Here is a 15,577-nt window from a genome sequence, read left to right on the forward strand (position 1 = left end):
CCATTTTTTTCATTTATTTATTACTTAAATACATGTACCGTTAACTACACACGCAAAGCACTGATTAAATATCTCACTCACATATTTCTGTCGATATATCTATTTATATATCTATCTCATATTTACCTATCTATCTCATATCTATCTGGCTGTGTCTGTCTATGTATATATGTCTTAAGGAGTATTTATTTATAAAACTATCTTTAAATGACAGAGAATTACTCTATGTAAAAGCTAATGTTAAAATCGCATTGCATACGCATGTCATATTGATGCGTTTTGATAAAAATCACATTTCACTCGCATGACACTTGCATGACACTCATCCGACTTTTCGGTAACAACATCGGACCGATTTTATTAATGCAGATGAGTATGAGCCCTAACTATGATCTCTGACATAATGCATTGCAATGCTTTATAACTGTCAGTGCTCCACTTACAGAAGCCTCTTAAACCATGCTCCTGGAATGATGTAAACAGGCTACCATAGCTGCATAGCTGTCAGACCCTGAGGTCATTATGATGACCTCAGGTTGCCAAGATAATGATTGGGCCCTCACGATGACGTCACGGGGTGGCCTCCCAAATGCTGCAATCAAGATTGATCACGGCATTTAGGGGGTAAACAGCGCTCCTGGCTGTGACAGCCAGGGCTCATATATCACATAAGCCGATCTTCCAACTGCAATCATGCGGGCACAGCTCCAGTGCCACGCACGATCTCCATGACGTACCTATACATCAAGGGTCGGGAACCCCTAACCGACCATGAAGTATTGGTATGTCAAAGGCCGTGAAGGAGTTAAAAGCACATGATGACTGATTAGTTCACCCATCTTGTGCGGGGAAAGATACAGGCTCATCATGCGATCCCACATCAAAAGCAGGCACACAACTTTTGACATACATGTACAGCAAAAGTCGTGAAGGATTAAATACGGCCATCCGTGTGCTGTCTAGGTTTTTCACGGAATCATGTATTTCCCTTTTTCTTCCATGATACTGGGGGAAAAACAGACATGTCTCCATGAGTTTTGCACAGACACACAGCCCATGAAAAAATGTGGACAACTGAACAGCTCCATGGATCATGAAGGGTATGTGTGCTCTCTGTGAAAAAAATGGATACAACCATGTACTTGCAACACATGTCTGAATGAGGCCTAATACATTTACACAACCATATTTTCAGTTTAAATGCTGTTCATGAAAAAAACTGACCGCACACAAACGGCAATAAGACAAAATCAATTTGGCTATTTATAAAAGGGTTCAATAAGACGGTAATGTTATTTCTTGTATGCAAAAAAAAAACAATCGGGATTTCATTAGTGTCTCTTATCAGAGAGTCATCAGAGTTTGGTCAGTGTCAGTTTTTACTATCAGTTTGGTCAGCGTTTCATTAGTTTTATTCAGATAAAAAAATAATTATGGAGGTTTCTCAATCTCTTCATAATCAACAGTCCATGAAAAATGGACAGCACACAGATGGCATCATTTTTTTTTTGGATCTAAAGACTCATTTGAATTGGTTGAGCTTGATCCAAGACTTGAATGAAAATTGGACATGTCTCAAACCACTTGATCTGCAAAAATACATGAACATGTTAACAGCTCTATAGACTTTAATAAGTACAAGTTCCATCCATGATAAATATGGATAGAACTCATATGAGAAAAACTATCGTCTGAACGAGCCCCTTCAGCTTTTTCACAGTGACTAAATGCAAAAAAATTCAGTTTATTCCATAATTTAGATGAGACTCGCCTATTTAAGTCTATTGGTGTGCAAAAAAAAATTGGATTCATACCGATTATCTGTACATTGTGTGCACAATTATTAGGCAAGTAGTATTTTGACCATATCGTCATCATTTTCATCCACATTTTCCAAGCTGCATAAACTTGAATGTTTTATGTGATGTACAGTACAGATCAAAAGTTTGGACACACCTTCTCATTTAAAGATTTTTCTGTATTTTCATGACTATGAAAATTGTACATTCACACTGAAGGCATCAAAACTATGAATTAACACATGTGGAATTATATACTTAACAAAAAAGTGTGAAACAACTGAAAATATGTCTTATATTCTAGGTTCTTCAAAGTAGCCACCTTTTGCTTTGATGACTGCTTTGCACACTCTTGGCATTCTCTTGATGAGCTTCAAGAGGTAGTCACCGGAAATGGTCTTCCAACAATCTTGAAAGAGTTCCCAGAGATGCTTAGCACTTGTTGGCCCTTTTGCCTTCACTCTGCGGTCCAGCTCACCCCAAACCATCTCGATTGGGTTCAGGTCTGGTGACTATGGAGGCCAGGTCATCTGGCGTAGCACCCAATCACTCTCCTTCTTGGTCAAATAGCCCTTACACAGCCTGGAGGTGTGATGGGGTCATTGTCCTGTTGAAAAATAAATGATGGTCCAACTAAACGCAAACCGGATGGAATAGCATGCCGCTGCAAGATGCTGTGTTAGCCATGCTAGTTCAGTATGCCTTCAATTTTGAATAAATCCCCAACAGTGTCACCAGCAAAGCACCCCCACACCATCACACCACCTCCACCATGCTTCACGGTGGAAACCAGGCATGTAGAGTCCATCCGTTCACCTTTTCTGTGTCGCACAAAGACACGGTGGTTGGAACAAAAGATCTCAAATTTGGACTCATCAGACCAAAGCACAGATTTCCACTGGTCTAATGTCCATTCCTTGTGTTCTTTAGCCCAAACAAGTCTCTTCTGCTTGTTGCCTGTCCTTAGCAGTGGTTTCCTAGCAGCTATTTTACCATGAAGGCTTGTTGCACATAGTCTTCTCTTAACAGTTGTTGAAGAGATGTGTCTGCTGATAGAACTCTGTGTGGCATTGACCTGGTCACCAATCTGAGCTGCTGTTAACCTGCGATTTCTGAGGCTGGTGACTCGGATAAACTTATCCTCAGAAGCAGAGGTGACTTTTCGTCTTCCTTTCCTGGGGCGGTCCTCATGTGAGCCAGTTTCTTTGTAGCGCTTGATGGTTTTTGCAACTGCACTTGGGGACACTTTCAAAGTTTTGCCAATGTTTTGGACTGACTGACCTTCATTTCTTAAAGTAATGATGGCCACTTGTTTTTCTTTACTTAGCTGCTTTTTTCTTGCCATAATACAAATTCTAACAGTCTATTCAGTAGGACTATCAGCTGTGTATCCACCAGACTTCTGCACAGCACAACTGATGGTCCCAACCCCATTTATAAGGCAAGAAATCCCACTTATTAAACCTGACAGGACACACTTGTGAAGTGAAAACCATTTCCGGTGACTACCTCTTGAAGCTCATCAAGAGAATGCCAAGAGTGTGCAAAGCAGTCATCAAGGCAAAAGGTGGCTACTTTGAAGAACCTAGAATATAAGACATATTTTCAGTTGTTTCACACTTTTTTGTTAAGTATATAATTCCACATGTGCTAATTCATAGTTTTGATGCCTTCAGTGTGAATGTACAATTTTCATAGTCATGAAAATACAGAAAAATCTTTAAATGAGAAGGTGTGTCCAAACTTTTCGTCTGTACTGTATATTTGTGTAATGAGGAGGGTGTGGCCTGAGGACACAACACCCTATATCAAGGTGTACAGAATTATTAGTCAGCTTGTTTTCCTCAGGCAAAAAAAGAGATTTAAAGAAGCACTCCTCCCATCAAAGTTTTTATCCTCCTAATATTTTGCAGTCATCATATGATATAGCACTGTGTACTTACAATTGCTCATTTTGCCTTTCTACCCAGTAAATTCTTCTCTTTTCTCTGCTCTGTGTAGAAACATGGAGTGTCTTGTACCTGCATAAATCATACCCCTCTTCAACTCCTGACCCAGCTGCTCCTCTCCCCCTGCCAAGGACTTTTTACAGTGATGATTCATGCAGGAAAAAATGACTTCCTGTTTCTACATAGAGCTTGAAGGATTCAGCTAATCTGTTTTTAATCACATGATGTCATAGACCTAATGGAAAAGAAAATTACTGGGTGTAAAAGAAAAATGAGCAATTGTAAGTACACAGTGCTATATAATATGAGGACTGCAATATGTTTAAAGGATAAAAATGTTGATGGGAGGAGTGCTTCTTTAACTGACAAAACTTGTTACAAGTCTTACAGAGGGATGCAGCCCTCTTGAAACTCCTAAAATATTGGGGTGTGATCACAGAACCATCAAAAGTTTTGTTGAAAATAGTCAGCATTGTAGTTATTCATTAAAAAAAACGAATCATCAAAAATACTAATTGCCTAGTTAAATAATTGTGCTCACAGTGTATAGCATCCAATTTTTACGGATATATTACAGTTCTTAACATAGGAAGCTGTATTTTCTTTCTTGTAAAAATGTTATTAACTGCTGAGATATAAAAACAGATGCCATACAATTGTAATAAAGGACATACAGATGACAAAACAGATGAAAGATCACCAGTTTTTATTCTTGATGAAAATCTGACAATTTTTTAGACGGTCGTGTGAGCTTAGGCTAAGTTCACATGTCCAATAATCATCAGATAGAATGGATCCAGCAGCAATCCGTTAACAAAAAAGTTGTGCAGACACAATTTTTTTGTCTAGCTAAAAAAACTGGTTTGAACTGGATCCGTTTTTTTAACATTGAAGCCTAAGGAAAACTGATCCGTTAAATAGCTGTTTTTCTTTCATTTGAAAAGGACCCATTTTTTGCTCACTAGATCAGTTTCAAATGGAACAAAATTGATGACTATTTAACGGATCAATTTTCTATAGAATAGACTTCAGTGTTAAAAAAATGGATCCAGTTGAAATAAATTTTTAAAAAACAGACTAAAATTGTGTCTGCACAGCTTTTTTTGCCAACGGATTGCTGCTTGATCCGTTCTAGCGGATGATTACTGGACATGTGAGCTTAGCCTTAGCCTTACAAATCAAAGAAAAGTGGATGGCTAATTAAAGGATCCGTTTTCCATAGACATCAATGTTAAAAAAACGGATCCAGCAGAGATAAGTTTTTTTTAAAAACAGACTAAAAAGTTGTGTCTGCACAACTTTTTTTGCCAACGGATTGCTGCTAGATCTGTTCTAATGGAAGATTACTGAACATGTGAACATAGCCTTAGCCTGTAGAGAAGATATTACTGGCATGTGGGCCTTTTGGCTTTTCTTTCTAGACAAGCAAGCTCATCTGGGGGCTTCTGCTACTCCCTTAAATTCTTTCAAAAGGAGCCCTATCAAAGAATCCCTTATTAATGCCTCTTGGGTAAACAATTGTAAATGGGTTTACGTGCAAGCATTTTCATACGCCCCAGGTTATCTGTTTGGCTATTTATCGGATACATTTTAGAGATCCCAAATAAATTGTGCCTTCTATAGATGCTCTTTTTAGGCGCTTTCACTTCAGTGGGAGTTTTACTCTATTCACCTTCATTGATCTTGCACTATTTTTGTGGTATATTTTCATCAACAGACCTCAGTAATAACACAAATATACAGCTGCGGTATGTGTTTTTCTGTTTTGGTTATTTTTGCATTGTATTCTTCATTTTGTTTTAAAGAAGCGATACCACCCTAATGAATAAGTTCTAATGCTGCGGCTACACCTAGAGTAGCTTGAAAAATCCTCTTAACCCCTTTCTGACGTATGACCTAATAGTATGTCTTGGTGACCTGGGCCGATTGGACCAGTGACGTACTATTAGGTCATATGGCAATCGCTCTGGCACACAAGGGGTGCGGGACGATCGCCGCCGGGTGTCAGCTGATAGTCACAGCTGACACCCGGTGCTATGTGCTGGGTGTGGTCCTGCACCGCTCCTGGGACTTTAACCCCCGCAATACTGCGATCGAAGTCGATCGCAGCATTGCGGTGGCAAGGGGAGGTGATCGCAATACTCACCTCCTCTTCCGGCCTCCAGCGCTGTCTGCCGCGGCTTCCTGGATGTTGCCATGACAACATCCGGGTCACCAGACAGCAGGAAGATTCTTTGGTCATGCGCAGTGCATGACCAAACTATCTTCTCCCAGTGCAGCACTGACAGCCTGTATAGCACAGGGATGGTGCTGCATTCCTGTGCTATACAGGCGATCAGAATAAAAAAAGTGAAAGTCCCAGAGTGGGACACAGAATAAAAGTCCAAAAAAGTGTTAAAAAATGAAAAAAAATGAAAAAAAAATTGTAAAAATATAAAAAAAAAATAAAAAAATAATCCACCAAAAATAAAAATATAATGTACCCATCAATAAATATTATTATGAAAAAAAAAAAAAAAAAAAAAACAATAAAAGTACACATATTTGGTATCACCGCGTCCGGAACGACCTGACCTATAAAACTGTCCCACTAGTTAACTCCTTTAGTGAACACGGTAGAAAAAAAAAAAAAAAAGCGAAGCAAAAAACAATGCTTTATCATCATACCGCCAAACAAAAAATGAAATAACACGCGATCAAAAAGACGAATATAAATAAAAATGGTACCACTGAAAACGTCATCTTGTCCCGCAAAAAAGAAGCCACCACACAGCTCCATCAGCCGAAAAGTTAAAAAGTTATAGCTCTCAGAATAAAGCGATGCAAAAAAATATTTTTTTCTATAAAATAGCTTTTATTGTGTAAAAGCGCCAAAACATAGAAAAACAATATAAATGTACCGCTGTAAACGTACTGACCCGAAGAATAACGCTGCCTTATCAATTTTACTGCACATGGAACAGCATAAAAAAGAAAACATAAAAAAAAATTCTGGAATTGTTGGTTTTTGTTTATTCTGCCTCACAAAAATCGGAGTAGAAAGCGATCAAAAAATGTCACGTGCCTGAAAATTGCACCAATAAAAACGTCAAGTCATCCCCAAAAAAACAAGCCATCACATGACTCTGTCGGCCAAAATATGGGAAAATTATAGCTCTCAAAATATGGCGATGCAAAAACTTTATTTTGCAAAAAAATGCGTCTTTTAGTGTGTGACAGCTGCCAATCATAAAAGCCCGATATGATTCTAGTATCGCTGTAATCGAACCGACCCGAAGAATAAAGTCGTCTAATCACTTATACCCCATGAGGAACGGCGTAAAAAATAAACTCTAGGGTTAAGGTTGTGTTAGGGTTAGGGTTGTGATGGGGTTGGGATTTTTTTCAAAAATAAAAAAAAAAAGATGACGATATGGCGACTAGTGTTGAGCGCAAGTGCTCTCTACTTGAGTTTGCATCTGGTGCTCGGGTATGCACTGAGTATCGCGGGTGATCAAATTACATGCTCAAGTCTCTGCCCCATATGCTTCGTGGCCAAAAAAAACCTCGCTGGGATTGCCTGCCATGCATGAGCGATCCCCGCTTGGTTTTTTTTGGGTGTCTAATAACCATGAAACATGGTCACTCGAGCACCCGTTATACATGGTGCATATCCGTGTACCTGATGCAAACTCAAGTAGCGAGCACTTGCGCTCAAGACTAATGACAACTTATTCAATATGATGACATAATGTTATCAAATTCTGTGTCGTACCTCTGGATTCAAAATGTTCACTATACCCCTTGATAAAATCCTTGAAGGGTGTGGTTTCCAAAATGGGGTCACTTGTGGGGGTTTTCCACTGTTTAGGCACATCAGGGGCTCTCCAAACGCGATATGGCATCCGCTCTCAATTCCAGCCAATTTTGCGTTCAAAAAGTCACACAATGCTCCTTCCCTTCTGAACTCTGCCGTGCCCCCAAACACTGTATTTTCCCCACATATGGGGTATTGGTGTACGCAGGAGAAATTGACAACCGTTTTGTGGGGTCCATTTTCTCCTCTTACCGTTGTGAAAATAAAAAAAGTGGGGTAAAACATTATTTTTGTGGAAAAAGTTAGATTTTTTTTTATTTTCACGGCTCCATGTTATAAACTTCTGCAAAGCTCTTGATGGTTCAGGGTGCTAAGTTCCCTGAGTGGTCTAGTTTCAAAAATGGTGTCACTTGTGGGGTTTTTCCACTGTTTAGGCACATCAGGGGCACATCCGCTAAGTATTCAATTAAATTTTACATTCAAAAAGTCAAATGGCGCTCCTTCCCTTCCGAACCGTGCCGTGCGCCCAAACAGTGGTTTTCCCCCACATATGGGGTATCTGCTTACTCAGGAAAAATTGGACAACAAACTGCATGGTGCAATTTCTTCTGTTATCCTTATGAAAATGCAAAATTGGGGGCTGAAAAACATTTTTGTGGGAAAAATGTGAAAATTTTATTTTTTCGGCTCAATGTTCTAAACTCCTGTGAAGCACCTGGGGGTTCAAGGTGCTCACCACACATATAGATAAGTTCCCTGAGGGGTCTAGTTTCCAAAATGGTGTCACTTGTGGGGGATTCCACTGTTTGGACACATCAGGGTCTCTCCAAATGTAACATGGCGTCCGCTAATTATTCAAGCAAATTTTACATTCAAAAGTCAAATGGCGCTCCTTCTCTTCCGAGCTCTGCCGTGCGCCCAAACAGTGGTTTTCCCCCACATATGGGGTATCGGCGTGCTCAAGAGGAATTGCACAACAAATTGCTTGGTGCAATTTCTCCTGTTACCCTCATGAAAATGCAAAATTGGAGGCTGAAAAACATTTTTGTTTCAAAAATGTGAAAATTTTACTTTTATGGCTCAATGTTCTAAACTTCTGTGAAGCACCTGGGGGTTCAAGGTGCTCACCACACATCTAGATAAGTTCCCTGAGGGGTCTAGTTTCCAAAATGGTGTCACTTGTGGGGGGTTTCCACTGTTTAGGCACATCAGGAGCTCTCCAAACATGTCCGCTAATTATTCAAGCAAATTTTACATTCAAAAAGTCAAATGGCGCTCCTTCTCTTCCGTGTGCCCAGTGTTTTTTCCCCACGTATGGGGTATCTGCGTTCTCAGGGGAAATTGCACAACAAATTTTGGGGTCCATTTTTCCCTGTTACCCATGCAAAAATAAAAAAAAATTGGGTCTAAAGTAACATTTTTGTGAAAAAAGTTAAATGTTAATTTTTTTTCTTCCACATTCCAAAAATTCCTGTGAAGCACCTGAAGGGTTAATAAAGTTCTTGAATGTGGTTTTGAGCACCTTGAGGGGTGCAGTTTTTAGAATGGTGTCACTTTTGGGTATTTTCTGTCATAAAGACCCCTCAAAGTGACTTCAAATGTGATGTGGTCCCTAAAAAAAATGGTTTTGAAAATTTTGTTGTACAAATGATAAATTGCTGGTCATCTTTTAACCCTTATAGCTCCCCAATAAAAAAAAAATTGGGTTCCAAAATTGTGCTGATATAAAATAGACATGTTGGAAATGTTATTTATTAACTATTTTGTGTGACATATCTCTCTGATTTAAGGGCATAAAAATTCAAATTTTGAAAATTGCTAAATTTTCAAAATTTTCGCCAAATTTCCATTTTTTTCACAAATAAATGCAAGTGATATCGAAGAAATTTTACCACTATCATGAAGTACAATATGTCACGAAAAAAACAGTCTCAGAATCAGCGGGATCCGTTGAAGCGTTCCAGAGTAATTAAAGTGACAGTGGTCAGAATTGTAAAAATTGGCCTGGTCATTAACGTGCAAACCACCCTCGGGGCTAAAGGGGTTAAAATCACTTAAGTGAGTCACTAGAGATTTTTTTTTTATTTGCTATCTGCTGGTATTTTTGAGCGTTTTGAAAAAGGAGCTGCTCCTTTATCCATAGATTACAACAATGAAATTAGTTTGGAAATCTAGCTTTGAAAGAAAGCTTCTTAACGTTTTCATTACTCTATAGAAAAAGGTCTTAGTACAAAAATTGTACGTGTAATCCAAGTCTAAAGTGGCGTGCCCCCTTTGCTTTTATGTGGAGCCTTTAAAGAGGTTGTCCACTGCATAACCCCTTTTGAAAGACCTCATTGCTTGGACGAAATGTAATCAGTGGCCACAATGACCCTCCCCCCCCGACTGATATTGGGGTAATGAGACCATCAGGAGACACCGTGCTGAGAACAGCAATATTCTGGGAGGTGAATATCCACTTGTTTTACTTTTACGTAACTCTGGGTCCATTTAAAAGGGTATATTCAGTAGTGGACAATCCTTTAAGTTTGCCAAATAAAATGAGTGCATTTACTTTTTTTTTTCAAACCAGACACTTTTTGTGTCAAAGATGACACACTACAATATGTAGTTTTAAGCAATAAATGACTAATAAATATGGAAGTCACAATAGTTAAAAAAAATCTCTTATCTTTCAGATTGTGAATTTTTTAGTCCGGTTTCAAACATTACTATTTCACAGTCCGTATACGGACTGCAATGCCCGAACTGTCCTCTGTCTCCCGATCTTACAATTTTATATGTGACTATGATACTGTAAGTTAAGATTGGGAGATCCTCAGTCAGTCTGGGCATCGCGGTCCAGTGTGTATATGGACAATGATATATGCCTGTCTGAACCTTGCCTGACAGCTGTTTTTCACCCGATGTCTAGATTTTTAACCCTTCTTTTGCTTCTAATTTAACATTACTTTCTACAGGTTCCATATACATTTAGAGAAAAGCAAAGAGGATGAAAGGAAGACAAATCAGTCCAAAGGATATCCAGATATGCCTGAAGCATCAAAAGTTCTCGCAGGTAAAATTTTGATTGATTATATGTGAATAAAATCTTTGAAAAAGCAAGTAAAGCAAGGATCATTTATATATGTACTTATATCATTATGGTGGGAAACAAATTATTAAAAAACATTGCACACCTTATTTCAGGCTGTATCGGAATATCTCTCAGAAGCATTACGCAATACACTGCACAATGGGCTTCATTTGTATACTCTGTTACTGGCCAGAGTGCACAAGCTCGTTTGCATGAGACGTTAGTGATTATAGATGAAAATGTATAGAGGTGATGCCTATTTAATTCTGATGTTTTGCACCAATTTTCATTATAAATAATTATGAAATACCATAATTCCAGAACTTGACCTGAAGAAGGATGAGCTTTTAATCAGGACTGAACTAAGTGAAGCTCAAGAAAATCTAAACCAACTGCAAGACATATGGAAGACTTTCTACAACTCAGAAGATGGTAATATTTGTAAACTTACTTGGTTATATCACATTGTATAGGACAGTCACTTGTTGGGTCAATCATGTACTACGTTTTTATGATACTATTTTATAAAATATAGAGGCATTTTAACAAAAGGATAAAAAGCTGTTTGCCTTGGCTCTGTGTTACTGAGTAGCAGTGGCGTAACTAGAGTCCGATGGGCCCCGGTGCAAAATTTGGACCTAGCCCCCCGCCCAAAGTATTTTGGTCAGATGTATGGGCCTTCGTAGCGTTCTAAATCCTATAATGACATATGAGTTCTCCCATTATGTAGTAATGTCCCCCATCCTAGGCTTCTTCCTGGTATATACAGTGGGGAAAATAAGTATTTGATAAATTTCCGATTTTGCAAGTTTTCCCACCTACAAAGAATGGAGAGGTCTGTAATTTTTATCATAGGTACACTTCACCTGTGAGAGACAGAATCTAAAAATAAAAACCAGGAAATCACATTGTATGATTTTTACATAATTAAATTGCATTTTATTGCATGAAATTGTTACGAATCGTGGTTCTGTGCACCTGGTAATGGAGGTCGCAAGTGCCATCATTGTTCTGACCCGAGAGGTGGAGTTACCACACGTGCAGGTAAATTGTCCCAATCTTGTGGATCGTTGAGTTCTGGTGTTGTGGGATGTGTGAGGATATGGGACACCGTGTCCCTCACTGATTTCTCTGCCCAGGGAAGATGGGATGCTGTCTTCCCTGGCTGTCAAGCAATGCAGGATGCTGTTTTGTTTGGCAATAAGCAATGGTTGGATTTTGTCTAGCCTGCTGTTAAAGATAGCAGGGAGTGGCTGTTTGGGGACGATTGGTAGGTAGTCAGCACCTGATCTTTAGGCGGGCTAAATAAACCTGCTTCCTACTCAGTCCATTGCTGTTTATTGCAGTTTCCCATGTGCTTGGTGGTTTGTAGTGTTAGCATTAGGTTTTACTATTACAGCAGGGTTTTCTCATTTTCTCTTTTGGTTACACTTTCTTGGGTTCCTGCAGAGGTACTCACCTGGTCCTAGACTGGGCACCAGCCGAGTTACCAGATGCCAGACTGTCCGGCGACAGTGGGCCTGGGAAGGGCTCTGCCAAAGTCCCCTTTCCATTTAATGGGAGCTGGGTGAAGAATATTCCCGGCCCTCAAGGGCTCGTCTAGCTGTGCAACTTGTACCAAGTGCGTCTATGGCTGCGCCTTTCCTGGTTTGTTGCCAGTCTTTTTGGGTCCCTCTTTTTAGCGCATAACAGAAATAAGTATTTGATCACCTACCAACCAGCAAGAATTCTGGCTCTCACAGACCTGTCAGTTTTTCTTTAAGAAGCCCTCCTACTCTGCACTCATTACCTGTGTTAATTGTACCTGTTTGAACTCGTTACCTGTTTAAAAGACACCTGTCCACACACTCAATCAATTACACTCCAACCTCTCCACCAAGGCCAAAGAGCTGTCTAAGGACACCAGGGACAAAATAGTAGACCTGCACAAGGCGGGGATGGGCTATAGGACAATAGGCAAGCAGCTTGTTAAGAAATCCACAACTGTTTGCGCAATTAGTAGAAAATGGAAGAAACACAAGATGACTGTCAATCTTCCTCGGTCTGGGGCTCCATGCAAGATCTCACCTTGTGGGGTAAGGATGATTCTAAGAAAGGTCAGGACTCAGCCCAGAACTACATGGGAGGACCTGGTCAATGACCTGAAGAGAGCTGGGACCACAGTCTTAAATATTAGCGTTAGTAACACAGTATGCCATCATGAATTAAATTCTTGCAAGGCACGCAAGGTTCACCTGCTCACGCCAGCAAATGTCCCGGCCCGTTTGAAGTTTCCCAATGACCATCTGAATGATCCAGAGGAGGCATCGGAAAAGGTCATGTGGTCAGATGAGATCAAAATAGAACTTTTTGGTATTAACTCCACTCGCCGTGTTTGGAGGAAGAAGAAGGGTGAGTACAATCCCAAGAACACCGTCCCAACCATGAAGCATGGTGGAGGAAACATCATACTTTGGGGGTGCTTTTCTGCAAAGGGAACAGTACAATTGCACCATTTTGAAGGAAGGATAGATGGGGTCATATATCGCGAGATTTTGGCCAACAACCTCCTTCCCTCAGTGAGAGCATTGAAAATAGGTCGTGGCTGGGTCTTCCAGCATGTTAATGACCCAAAACATACAGTCAGGGCAACTAAGAAGTGGCTCCATAAGAAGCATTTCAAGGTCCTGGAGTGGCCTAGCCAGTCTCCAGACCTGGACCCAATAGAAAATATTTGGAGGGAGCTGAAACTCAATGTTGCCCAGCGACATCCCCGAAACCTGAAAGATCTGGAGAAGATCTGTATGGAATAGTGGGTCAAAATCCCTGCTGCAATATGTGCAAACTTGGTCAAGAAGTACAGGAAGCATCTGACCTCTGTAATTGCAAACAAAGCTTTCTGTACCAAATATTAAGTTCTGTTTTTCTATTGTATGAAATAATTATTTTATGCAATAAAATGCAAATTAATTATGTAAAAATCATACAATGTGATTTTCTGGATTTTTTTTTAGATTCTGTCTCTCACAGTTGAAGTGAACCTACGTTAAAAAATACAGACCTCTTCATTCTTTGTAGGTGGGAAAACTTGCAAAATCGGCAGTGTATCAAATACTTATTTTCCCCACTGTATGTCCGCCATCCTGGTATATATCACGTCCATACTAGTATATATGTCCCCCATCCTGGTATACAGTCATATGAAAAAGTTTGGGCACCCCTATTAATCTTAAGCTTAATGTTTTATAAAAATTGGTGTTTTTGCAACAGCTATTTCAGTTTGATATATGTAATAACTGTTGGACACAGTAATGTTTCTGCCTTGAAATGAGGTTTATTGTGCTAACAGAAAATGTGCAATCTGCATTCAAACAAAATTTGACCGGTGCATAAGTATGGGCACCCTTATCATTTTCTTGTTTTAAATACTCCTGCCTACTTTTTACTGACTTACTAAAGCACTTTTTTGGGTTTTGTAACCTCATTGAGCTTTGAACTTTATAGCCAGCTGTATGCAATCATGAGAAAAGCTACTTAAAGTGGCCACTTGCAAGTTGTTCTCCTGTTTGAATCTCCTCTGAAGAGTGGCATCATGGGCTCCTCAAAACAACTGTCAAATGATCTGAAAACAAAGATTATTCAACATAGTTGTTCAGGGGAAGGATACAAAAAGCTGTCTCAGAGATTTAACCTGTCAGTTTCCACTGTGAGGAACATAGTAAGGAAATGGAAGAACATAGGGACAGTTCTTGTTAAGGCCAGAAGTGTCAGGACAAGAAAAACATCAGAAAGGAAGAGAAGAAGAATGGTGAGATCAGTCAAGGACAATCCTCAGACCACCTCCAGAGAGCTGCAGCATCAACTTGCTGCAGATGGTGTCACTGTGCATCGGTCAACTATACAACGCACTTTGCACAAGGAGAAGCTGTATGGGAGAGTGATGCGAAAGAAGCCGTTTCTGCAAGTACGCACAAACAGAGTCGGCTGAGGTATGCAAAAGCACATTTGAAGAAGCCTATTTCTTTTTGGAAGAAGGTCCTGTGGACTGATGAAACCAAGATTGAGTTGTTTGGTCATACAAAAAGGCGTTATGCATGGTGGCAAAAAAACACAGCATTCCAAGAAAAACACTTGCTACCCACAGTAAAATTTGGTGGAGGTTCCATCATGCTTTGGGGCTGTGTGGTCAATGCCGGCACTGGGAATCTTGTTAAAGTTGAGGGACGCATGGATTCCACTCAGTATCAGCAGATTCTTGGCAATAGTGTTCAAGAATCAGTGATAAAGTTGAAGTTACGCAGTGGATGGATCTTTCAGCAAGACAATGATCCAAAACACCGCTCCAAATCTACTCAGGCATTCATGCAGAGGAACAATTACAATGTTCTGGAATGGCCATCCCAGTCCCCAGACCTGAATATCATTGAACATCTGTGGGATCATTTGAAGAGGCTGTCCATGCTCGGCGACCATCAAACTTAACTGAACTGGAATTGTTTTGTAAAGAGGAATGGTCAAAAATACCTTCATCCAGGATCCAGGAACTCATTAAAAGCTACAGGAAGCGACTAGAGGCTGTTATTTTTGCAAAAGGAGGATCTACTAAATATTAATGTCACTTTTCTGGTGAGGTGCCCATACTTATGCATCGGTCAAATTTTGTTTGAATGCAGATTGCACATTTTCTGTTAGCACAATAAACCTCATTTCAAGGCAGAAACATTACTGTGTCCAACAGTTATTACATATATCAAACTGAAATAGCTGTTGCAAAAACACCAATTTTTATAAAACATTAAGCTTAAGATTAATAGGGGTGCCCAAACTTTTTCATATGACTGTATAAGTCCCTCATCTTGGCCACATCCTGGTATATATGTTACCCATCCTGGTATATATGTTACCCATCTTGGTATATATGTTCCCCATTCTAGACCCATCCTGGTATATATGTTCCCCTTCCTGCTATATATGTTCC

General features: G+C 39.8%; 1 protein-coding gene across 3 annotated transcripts in view; it reads left to right on the forward strand.

Moving 5' to 3' along the window:
- Positions 1-15,577, forward strand: part of VWA3B (von Willebrand factor A domain containing 3B) — a 267,553-nt gene that overhangs the window by 32,183 nt on the left and 219,793 nt on the right. For all 3 annotated transcript variants that reach the window (XM_073664562.1, XM_073664564.1, XM_073664563.1), the window contains exons 7-8: positions 10,505-10,602; positions 10,942-11,052. In XM_073664562.1, the coding sequence (XP_073520663.1) occupies positions 10,505-10,602; positions 10,942-11,052 (209 nt within the window). The remainder of the gene's footprint in view (positions 1-10,504; positions 10,603-10,941; positions 11,053-15,577) is intronic.

This window comes from Phyllobates terribilis, unplaced genomic scaffold (genome assembly GCF_046119375.1).
Source record: "Phyllobates terribilis strain yellow unplaced genomic scaffold, ASM4611937v1 Scaffold_2__4_contigs__length_985480577, whole genome shotgun sequence".
Lineage (NCBI taxonomy): Eukaryota > Metazoa > Chordata > Amphibia > Anura > Dendrobatidae > Phyllobates > Phyllobates terribilis.